We start from the raw sequence: 11,759 nt of genomic DNA, 5'->3' as shown, positions 1-11,759 counted from the left end.
GTTTGTCAAAGAAAGCATGAACATCAAGGATGTCCCGGAGGTCATGAAAATTAGTAGCTTCATAAACGGGCTGAAGCATGCACAACTGTGTGAAAAGCTGGGGGAGGAGTTCCCTCCTTCTTTCGACAATCTCATGGACAGGGTTAGGGCTTTCGTCCGGGGAAAGGATACGGTCAGCAAAGCTAAGGAGACAGACACCACGCCCCGGAGGGCCACTCCAACGACAAGACCACCTGAGAAAGGTACCCCCTATTCACGAAAGCCTCCCTTTGATAGAATGTTGCATGACAGGGCAAGGCCCTCATACTCCCCCTACAGACCCCGAGGGAGAGGCCCTCTCCCTTACTCCGACAGCTTCACCCCCCTCGTCAAAACTCCAAGTGAGATACTGTCCACGGAAAGAGTGAAGAATTCGTTCCCGAGGCCACCCCCCATAAAGCCAGGACCCAAAGCACAGCCAAATGAATATTGTGAATTTCATAAGGGCTTCGGGCACAAAACCGATGATTGCATGTACCTCAAGAGGGAATAGAGGCGGCGGTGAAGACGGGAAGACTGGCCCACCTGGTCAAGGAAATCAAAGAAGGGGGAGGGGATTGTAAGGGAAGAGATGCAAGAGAGCCTGGGAGGGCAGATGTTGATATGATAAGAAGAAGAAATGAATTTGATGTTACCCGAAGTGTTAAGGCCAGGATCCTAGGCTCTCCGAACTGCATGAAAACTCCCATCCTCATGCCGTACTTGGAAGAAAGCGAAGTACAACGGCTTTCGCTGAATATCTCAGCTGTGATAGCTGGGCACAAAGTGTCTATAATACACGTAGACGGAGGGTCCGGTGTCGAGGTAATATATGAACATTGCTTCCTCAGATTCGACAGAGATATAAGAGATAGACTGGAGGAAGACTCCATCCCATTGGTGGGATTCAACAACAGCGTATCACACCCTCTGGGAAAGATCAGGCTCCCATTTACAGTCGGTGTAGGGGACAGGGTCTGGACGATCAATTTAACCTTCACTGTAGTCAGGGCACCCTCCAAGTACAACGCGATTTTGGGAAGACCTGGGATTGGAGATCTACAAGCACAAGCATCTACTCCTCACGGGGCTTTGGTATTCCAAACACCAAAGGGGCTTGCATGGGTTAAGTCAGCCTACGAAGTGGTCTCCTCAGTATCCAAAGGGGAGGAACCCGGGAAGACCCAAGGGAAGAAGGTGGAGGAATGGGTCCTCTGTGATAAGTTCCCGGAGCAAACGGTCAAGGTGGGAAGCCACCTAAGTGGCAAATGCAAGAGTGCCCTGAAGGAGTTGCTCCTCCATAACCTGGACGTGTTTGCATTCCAACATGGTGACATGACGGGGATTCCCAGAAGCCTGACGGAACACCGGCTCAACACTTTCACATGGGCGAAACCAGTGAAGCAAAAGAAGCGGAGCATGGGGCCAAACAAGAGAAGGGCTGCTTGTGAAGAGACCCGCAAACTGCTCAGGGCGGGGATAGTCAGGGAAGTCAAATACCCATCATGGGTTGCCAACCCAGTTATGGTTCAGAAAAAAGATGGGGGATGGAGGATGTGCATCGATTTCCAAGACTTAAACAAAGCATGCCCCAAGGACTGCTACCCCCTCTCGGAGATAGAGACCCAGGTCGACTCCCTGTCCCAGTACTCACTGAAGTGCTTCCTAGATGCCTACAAGGGATACCACCAAATAGAGATGTCAATAGAAGCTGAAGAAAAGACCGCTTTCATCACCGATGAGGGAACATTTTGCTATACTAAGATGCCCTTTGGTCTCAAAAATGCGGGGGCGACATACCAAAGGTTTATGAACACCTTGTTTAGGGAGCAAAGGGGAAGGAATCTAGAGGTGTATGTTGACGACATTGTCATCAAGAGTCTGACAGAAGCAGCCATGATAGACGACATAGCTGAGACTCTCAACACAATGCAGGATGTAAATATGAAGCTGAACCTCGGGAAATGCTGTTTCGGGGTAGAGGAAGGAAATTTCCTGGGGGTGGTGGTAACTAAAGGAGGGATAAAGGCAAACCCAGAGAAGACCCAGGCTGTGGCTGAAATGCGCTCCCCCAGGTCCTTGAAGGACATCCAGCAATTAAACGGAAGGCTGATTGCGCTAAATCGTTTCTTCTCGAAAGTGGCTGACAAAACCCTCCCTTTTATGAAGGTATTAAAAGACTGCCTCCAGACCAGCAAATTCAACTGGACCGCCGAGGCCGAAACCGCCTTTCAGGAAATGAAGACCTACATCTGCAAGCTCCCAGCGTTAGCCACCCCGGTGCCCGGGGACCCACTGCTCTTTTACCTATCTGCCTCTAAGACGACCATAAGTGCGGTCATGATGGTGGAACGGGAGGGGAAACAGATCCCTATATATTTCATCAGCAGAACACTTAAGGGGCCCGAGGAGCGGTACATGCCTTTAGAAAAGCTTGCGTTGGCCCTGGTTTTTGCATCTCGAAGGCTCAGAAGACACTTCCAAGGGCATAAGGTCACCTTAGTAACTGATCAACCCCTCCAGAAAGTGCTTAGGAAACCGGAACAGTCAGGGCGACTGGCTAAATGGGCCGTAGAGCTGGGAGAACACTCTCTGGAGTTCAAGCCCAGGACAGCCATGAAGGGACAAATACTGGCCGACTTCCTAGCAGAAGTACCCGAGGACGAAGAGAGGGAACTACAAAGGTGGAAAACTTTGGAGGAAGAAGAAAGAAGGAGGGGGGATGAGGCCGTCTGGAAGTTGTTCACTGATGGAGCATCTAGTGAAGAAGGGAATGGTGCAGGCATCACGTTGATAAGCCCTGAGGGGGTTGAGCTGACATATGCTATAAGGCTGGATTTCGAAAACACCAACAACACCGCCGAGTATGAAGCCCTCTTAGCAGGGATGAGATTGGCACAGAAGATGAAAGCAAAACACGTGGAGGCTAGTACCGATTCACAGTTGGTGGTAAAGCAGTATCAGGGGGAATATGAAGCCAAGGATGGCGTCATGGCTCGGTATGTGGCGAAAGTTAAGGAGACAACAAAGGCATTCGGAACCTTCAAACTGGAATACATCCCTCGAGGGAGGAACAGGAAGTCTGATGCACTCAGCAAGCTAGCTTCAGTAGCATTCAACCACCTCGCGAAGGAGGTCAAAGTAGAGATCCTGACGTCCCCCTCCCTGGACGTAACGGAAGTGGCCACAATCGAAGGTTCCCAAGAAACATGGATGACCCCGATCATTAAATTCCTCCGAGATGGGACCTTACCTGAGGGGGAATGGGCAGCCAGAAAGGTAAGAGTCAAAGCCCTACAATATGAATTGATTGGGGAAGAGCTATACCGAAGGTCGTACCTGGGTCCGTCCCTAAAGTGCATAGACATGGAAGAGGCCGAATATGTGATCAGGGAAATGCACGAGGGAATCTGTGGAATGCACTCAGGACCAAGAACGGTTGTAAGAAGGGCAATGAACACAGGATTCTACTGGCCGCGAATGTACGAGACGGCATCTGAAGAAATCAAGAAGTGTGATAACTGCCAAGTACATGCACCAATGACCCACCAGCATAAACACCCTATGGTCCCGGTCTCGACATCTTGGCCATTCCAAAAATGGGCCATTGACATAATCGGGCCTTTCCCGAAGGGCCCCGGGGGGGGTCAAATACGTGGTGGTGGCCATTGATTATTTCACTAAGTGGATCGAAGCGAAACCCCTGGCAAAGATCACCGGAGATCAAATGAGACGGTTCGTGCTGGATAATATCGTATGCAGATATGGGGTCCCGAAGGAACTGGTGAGTGACAACGGGGTACAATTCGCCGGAAGACCCTTCAAGCCGTGGTGCGAGCAGATGAGGATTCAACAAGTGTTCACCTATGTAACCCATGCCCAGAGTAACGGGTTGGTAGAGAGAGCCAACCAAAGCGTTATCAAAGGAATGAAGGGCAGGCTTGGGAGGAAACAGAAGGGCTGGCTGGAAGAACTTCCATTTGTGTTATGGGCATACCGAACCACCCCCAAAAGTTGCAATGGGGAGACCCCATTCAGTCTTACCTACGGGACAGAAGCCATGATCCCTGCAGAGATCGGATCCCAAACCGCCCGGATGAAGCTGAGGGATGAGGAGAACGAGCAGGATCTAAGAATGAACCTGAACTTATTGGAAGAAAGAAGAGAGATAGCAGCGGTGAAGGAAGCTCACTACAAAAAACTCCTGGCAAGTTACTACAACACCCGGATGAAGAAGCTCAACCTCGTCCCAGGGGACCTAGTTCTTAGAGCCAACGAGGCCAGTCTGCAGGAAAATACCGGGAAGTTGGGCCCCAAATGGGAAGGCCCCTATAGAGTCACATGGGCAAACGGGAAGGGAACGTGCAAGTTGGAGACTTTAGAGGGAAAAGAGGTCCCCAGGACCTGGAACTTGATGCAGCTCAGGAAGTATTACATGTAAGGGGCATGCCCCCAGGAGAAAACGGCCAAGGGCCACTTTTGTTGTAGGAAAACTATGTGTACGGGGACTTTCCCCCCAGAAAGTAAACCTTTTGTAAACAGTCTATGAAGGGAAGTATAAATCCCCCGAAGATTCAATGAAAGACGGACAAAAGTGTCCCATTTTGAAAACTGCGGGTAACCATACCTGGGCAGACGTGCCTATGAACACCCTTCAAATCTAAAACTAGAACAAACAAACACACGTGTATGATGCATCCAAAGACGTGCCCAAAGCCCGGCCGTGGGGCTAATAAAGGTCTAGCTAACCTAAAAAACGGACAAAAGCAAGTCAAAAACAAAATATCACATTATAAACTTGTCCACCGATTGGCCTCGAACAGACAATCACAGTTTAACAAAGCAAACAACAAAGAACCAATAATGCAAATACACTCGTACATAGAAAACTACGAAGGGGAAACTGCTTTATTTGATACAAAACATACGTACAAAAAGAAGCCCCAATAACTGGGGCAAAAAACTAAAAAGATTATTACAAACACGGCGAGACAAAGTAAAGACATAGCTCCTCGCCAAAGCAGCTTGAAAATCTCCAAGGAATCACCAAGCTAGCCTCCGATATAAGCCCCTGCAAAATGAAACAAACAAGGCAAGAAACAGGCAACAAAGCGAAAGAGGAGCTATACATAACCATAGGCCGTACGATTAGCGGTCAAAATGGTCCCCAACACAAAGGACCATCCAAAACAAAGTCAAACCAAACATACAAATATCCCAAGGTAAGTTAGAGTTATTACAACCATATCGAAGTTTGTCAAGTGTTCAGAATTCACTGGGGATCACCCCCGAAAAGAGACGGCAGGGACGAAGGACCAACGTAGGAGAACAGGGCCTTCAGTTCATCAATTGAGATCATGGGATGTTCAAGGATCTTGGCGAGGACGGCCGGGGTTTTACGCCCAAACTCCCCGTTCAGTTTGGACAACCTCTTCTTCGCTTTGGAGTTATAAAGAGGAGTCTCTTTTCTGCCCAGGCCCTGGGCAGAATAAGCATAGCCGTCCTTCAACCCTGCCTGATAGCCAACATCCCTATAGGCCCTATAAACCTCCTCCAAACCGCTTTTAAAGTCTTTTGATTGGCTACAGCAGTCAGGAAAGCCCCAAAACCTTCAGTAATCAACCAGTGCTTCTCCCCAGCCAACCGTTGGTTATCATCCGAAGCTATCCCGTAATCTGCATACATAGTGTTAAGCTGCTCCTGGGAAACGGAGCCAACTTCTTTCACATGCTTCAGCTCAGCAGCAAGCTCCTCCTTCTCCGCAATCAACGATGCCATCTCCTGCTCCCAGGCTCACTCCTTCCTCTCAAGCATAGCACCAGCCCCCTAAACAAAGGATCAGTGAATACGTATATATATATAAAAAAAGGGGGGGAGAAGATTATGCACCTTCTCCTCCTGTAGCCTCCTCTCAGCATCAACTACTTGGCCTCTAAGCCCAGCAACAACCGACTGGGAAGCCTTAAGCTCAGCCTTGAGTCCCTCGTTTGCTTTCCTCAAATCGTCAATCCTTTGCAGCATTCCAGCACCCCTAAAGAAGCTTTCACACAAAGACATGCTGTATTGATCTTCAAAGAGATCATCCCTCAGGGCAGAATTTACAAATTTATGTGAGGGGGGGACAGCATGACTCAGAAAATCCCTGGCAGCTTCAGGAGTCCCTATCACGGAAGAACTAGTTACCTTCCACTTGGGAACATAAGTGGTAGGGATGGCATCAGCAAACAGAAGGGAAAGGGGGGACCGACAAGCAAGGCCTTCCTGAAAAGTAGGATTGCTAATCCCAGTAGCATGTAACGAAGAAAGTTCATAGGCAGAGGAAAAACGAGCTACCCCCACCTCAGAGGCTTTATCCCGGATACGAGAAGGAGAGGGACCAGTTGGAATTTCTATAGGTTTCCGAGAGCTCCCCTAAGAGAAAAGAAAAACAAGAACAAAAGACAAATCAAAAATAACGGGGAAAGAAAAAAGAAGAAAAGAGATTACTTGCCAGTAACGAAGCACTCACTAAACTTGAGGACTTCAAATGCATGCTTGGATAGGGAACCCTTGACTCCGGCAGGAGGAAGGTCAGAGGTAGCCTTGGAAGAAGGAGGGAGCTTTTGACCACTGGCACTACGAAGCCTCTGACGGATGCTGCGAGGTACAGGATCTGATTGGGGGCTAGCAGACCTCCTCTTACGAACCAAATTTATCTCCACATCTTCGTCATCACTCTGACCAGAAGGATGAACAGGAGGAAAGTCGGGAGAACTCTCCTCCTCCCCGGAAGGGTTTTCCTCATTACCACCCAGGGTGGCAGAACCTCCTGCCTGGACGGATCCCCCGGTAACCTGCACTTCCACGTTCAGCCTGAGATCAATCTTATTATCAACCACATACTTCACATCCTTAGAATCACCCTGGAGAAGCCTCCACAAAGTTATCTCTGCACAAAAAGAAGGCACTAAAGATGACTACGGAATTCCCGAAGAAGAACAGATGTAGGAAACAAACCAAAAACAAAAAGGTACCTTTCTTGCCGAAGAAAGCCCTCGGGCGAACCGGATAAGAGGGACTCACCCCCCCCCCCATAGCAAGCATCCCCTCGGAGAAAGTGAACGCCCTCGATGGGTTATCACACATCCTCTTCCACTGAACAGTCTCGGCTGCAGAAAGGGTGGGAATGGTGTCCTCGATAACAGCATCAAGGTCCTTTGGTGAAGGGGAATCCGGCAACATAGCGGCTGAAACAAAGATGAATCTACACTTCCAGTCTTTCGGATAAGTAGAAGTGGGCATAAAACTGTAACAGGGCCTTGAAACGTTGTTCTGTCGTTTCGCGAATGTGAACCAATCTCCGTCGAAAATAAGCCGGTAAAACATGCAAAACAAAGGAACAGAGGGCTCCCCTGAAATGGCCGCACAAGACAGTTCAAAATGAACCACTCTCATTAACCCTAAAGGATGAATCTGTGAAAAGTGAACACCGAAATGACGGAGCAGAGAAATCTTGAAAGCAGAGAGGAGGTATCGGACCCCACAGGATGAAAAGGCAAGGGTATAAATAGGTATCCTGTCCGGCGTACATTCTGCCGACTCACTAGGACCGGGCAGAGAGGGAGAAAAGCGATCCGGGATGTTATACGCTTCTACAAAGGACTTCAAGTCCTTTGCCGTCAACACAGATCTTATGGATGAGCGTCCACAACGGCTCATGATCGGAGAAGAAGGGGTAGTCACAGAGGAGTACCACAGAGAAAGGAAAGAGGGTTTAAAAATGTTTGAGTGAGAAACCGGAAAAGAGGAATGGGGTATTTAAAGAGACGCGACTGACTTGCAGGTAACCGTCACGTCAGTTGTCTCTTCAAAATTCAAAATAAGGAACACGTGTTGTTAAAGGGTTAGCTCCCGCTATAATGAGACCGGCGATGTAATGATTAGTGGAGATGGCTCATTACAACCGATCCCAGAGGGACCCACTAGAAAAAACCACTCTTTGGACGGTTATGGCTCAGCCCCGGATCATGAGCCTCGGGTCTCAGAACCAGGGACTAAAGATGACTTGACGACGGGCCAGTGGGTAAGCCCACTTTACCCGCTTTGGGCCTTTTTATCTAGAAGCCCAATTATTTAAAAAGCCCACCGGTTATAATAACCTTGCTCGCTAAGGTTTCTTCTATGTACAAATGGGCGGGAAACAGCTAAGGAAAACAGGGCTCATTAAATGCATGACAAGAGGCGGCTCCGGTCTAAGTCACTGTACTTATCCGACAGGTCATTAATGAAGAGGATCATCCTACCGTTGGGGGCCAGACACGTGTCTGACCTTCCCAAGAACCCCCAAAAACCGTCGGATCATGCACGGGAAGATCCTTAACAAAGATAAGGGCATGTCATTATATAAGAAGGAAGAAGGATCCAAGGAAGGTATGATCTCCGGTTCACTCTCATTTATTACACCTTCATTTACTCTCCACATTGACTTCCGACCAATATTCTTATATTTACTACACATCAATAAGATTCACACCAAAAGGGAAGTCTTCCGGTGATTATACTCATCGGAAGAAACTCCTCTCATTTCCGGCAAGTTTACTTATTCTCACGCCGGAGCTTGGTCACGGATCCCCCTCCCGGGGTCCCCCGTGACGAGGCTAACGGTTTATTCTTTTGTAGCAAGCAAGGATCAAAGCTCTTGACGTCACCAAAGATCTAACCAACGTCAGCCGGAGGTTGGGTATTCGACAGATGTATATTAAATATGATAAAGAGTGGATAGTTAAAGAGAGTCAGAGTCAATACCACATATATGGTCTAATGGATAGCTCGCTCAGTCGCTCTCTGATGTTGATAATGAAACTTTGTATCAAGATCTGAATTACCTTCAACGCAACATGAATGAATGAAAAAGTTGTAAAGAAGAGTATAAATTTAGTCACACTTAGAAGCCTACTAACAATTAATGCAAAATTAAAAAGCTACAATGGGCTAGATAACTATAAATTATCTCTTACATAGTTATATGGGTATTGCATTTATTCAAGAAAAAAACAAAAGATTGCTCAAATATTCCAATATATTTCTTGAAAAATGTTCAATGTTTATTTATCATTATTTGTCTTACAAACCTATCATTGAATCATGTCATCATGAGATTACCAGTTTTATCAAGCACCCTTCTTAAAAAAGGTTTAGAATGACAAGCATTTTGTTTGCTATAAACTAGCAAGGGTAAAGGCATCTAATTCAATCCTCGCCAATCTGAAAAGCACTAAAAATAAATAGTCATTGCATGCGCAAAAGTAGAAAGGATAGTTATGCACTAACCCAAGGATTGCATGTCACTCCATTGACTCCTAAATGGGCTAAAATGAAAACAACCAAAAGGGAATATATAGCTTTATAACAAGAAACACTTACATTTTTAATATAGGAAGTATGTGAGGAGCTAGAAGTTTAAGAAAAGACTAGCGTAAATAATTATTGCAGCTAACTAGTAAGCAAGCACATAGGATGCTAACAACTATGCTTATAAAACTTAAACCTTATATGAGATCATCACACTGTCAAATAATGAAACTTGAAAAGATTTCTGAAAACAAAAACAAAGTGGTCAAAATAGCAAACACCAAAGGAGCATTAATGGTACAATATGCTTCAGCATATATAGGGCTATCGAAATAGAATTTTAAAAAATATTTAAATAATGAAACTTGAAAAGATTTCTGAAAACAAAAACAAAGTGGTCAAAATAGCAAACACCAAAGGAGCATTAATGGTACAATATGCTTCAGCATATATAGGGCTATCGAAATAGAATTTTAAAAAATGAACGATCAGACGACGAACCTAAATCAAAAGCTTCACTCAAATTAAAGCAAAAATTCTTTTAATTCTATTTAGCATTTAATCAAACAGGTTGTGTGCGCAATCCTTTAAAATCTTAGAGACTTAATAGCATAAAAAGTAGATTTCAAGTCAATTTTAGCTTCAAGTAATCACAACGGGAACAATTTACGTGGTCAAGAAAGATGACATAACTTAGAGACACACGAGTTTACTTATTTAAAAAACAAATTATATTCTGGTTATCAAAAACAAATCGAATACATCCAAACACCTTCAAAAAACGCACCTTTTACCTCCATGAATGCGTGGAATGGGTTTTAGATTGAAGATGAACAAATATAAAGAATCGTCGGTTGCCGTGTGTTGCCCTGTGGGTGAAAGAATCAAAGATGAATAGGGTTGATGAACGGTGGTGTTAGGTCGATGACGAACATAACTTTTGGGAGTGGTTGACTGACTTCGATTAGGGTTCGTGAGGAGAAAAGGATACAATCAGTATTTGGGGAAGGATAAAAGTGGAGGGAATTGAAGTGAGAACTTAAATTTTTTTTGAGGAAATTCAAAAAGTTTGGAGGGAACTAAAATTTTTGGATTAATATAATGAAAAGATGTTTTTACTTTTTAATAAACAATTTTTGGATTAATATAATGAAAATATGATTTCAGTTTTTAATAAACTAAAATATGTTTTAAATGTAATATTTATTTTTAATAAACTGAAATATGTTAAGTGTTATGAAATTTTTTAAATTTACTTTTATTATAAGTGTTATCAATAAATAGAAAGAAAAATTATATATGTATAAAAAAGAGAGATAACAAGCATGCGAATGATAACTACCTTTGAAATAATATTAGTTAAATATCCCCTGAACAATAAAACTAAACAATATATTTCTATTAGATTACTATTTAGTTATATTTAAAAAGATTGTAATTACAAATCAAAACTTTATATATATATATATATATATATATCATTTTCATTTAATTACACAACTTTTGTAATTAAGAGTTGCATTTAAGTTTTAAAAATGCAACCTTTCATGAAAAAAGTTGCAATTTCAATAAATTATGCAACTCTTTTATGTAAAAGGTTGCATTAAATCTTTTAATGCAACCTTTATGTAATACCAAGTTGCATTAGAGTCAAATGCAACATAATTTAAAAAGGTTGCATCTAAAAAGTTGCATTAGCCTCATTTTCTAGTAGTGTGCTTACCGCTTAAGCAGCCACCGTTTAAGCAGCTCCCAGGCCGAATATGAAGTTGTAGGTCACAAAGATCTAATCTTTGAAGTCGATGAACAATGCTTATTGCTGGAATGTTTGAGAGCGAGATAGAGAGAGGGGTGTTAGAGGGCTTATGAGAAAAGATGCTCAATGTAGGTTTTGAGGATTAGGGGGAATTTGGGTTTATGAGAAAAGATGAAAAATCGAGCGGGATGATTTTGGTGGGTGTGAGTTCATGTCCCCCTTTTCTTTTATATGTTTTCAGTTTTATAACTCTCGGGGGTGAGATACATGTTTCAAATGTCTCAAATGTTTCAATGGTATGATATAGCTAAGAAATGAACTGTTAGATCAAGTGGATGATGTAGTATCTCTCCTAAGTGCAATTAATCTAGTATAGACCGAGGGGCATGAGTGGTAGATCTATTTGGGTGTAGCGAGCCCCACCCATGGGTACTTGTGTGGCCATATGTGGTGACTATGTCATTCCCGCCGGATGGCCCAGAGGAAATTCGCGAGGTTTGAGCACTTCCTACATACCACACATATTAATGTCTTAGCTACACATTAATGATCTGTTCATAGACGCTTTCATACCGGTTTACAAAAGGCATACTTACAGATGTTGACAAGATTATTAGAACTCATACAGAAACACATGAACTCGCTCAACTTTTGT

The 11,759-nt window shown here is 44.4% G+C and overlaps 1 protein-coding gene across 1 annotated transcript; it reads left to right on the top strand.

Annotated features, from left to right (window-relative positions):
• Positions 1 to 714: 714 nt before the first annotated feature.
• On the top strand, positions 715 to 3,690 carry LOC110892233. The gene has a single exon (XM_022139467.1). It carries the CDS (start codon positions 715 to 717, stop codon positions 3,688 to 3,690), a length of 2,976 nt encoding a protein of 991 aa, XP_021995159.1.
• Positions 3,691 to 11,759: the final 8,069 nt, after the last annotated feature.

The sequence above is a fragment of the Helianthus annuus genome, chromosome 2, assembly GCF_002127325.2.
Source record: "Helianthus annuus cultivar XRQ/B chromosome 2, HanXRQr2.0-SUNRISE, whole genome shotgun sequence".
NCBI classification, from domain to species: domain Eukaryota; kingdom Viridiplantae; phylum Streptophyta; class Magnoliopsida; order Asterales; family Asteraceae; genus Helianthus; species Helianthus annuus.
The sequence above is the reverse complement of the archived record's forward strand: the minus strand, read 5'-3'. Positions and strand labels throughout refer to the sequence as shown.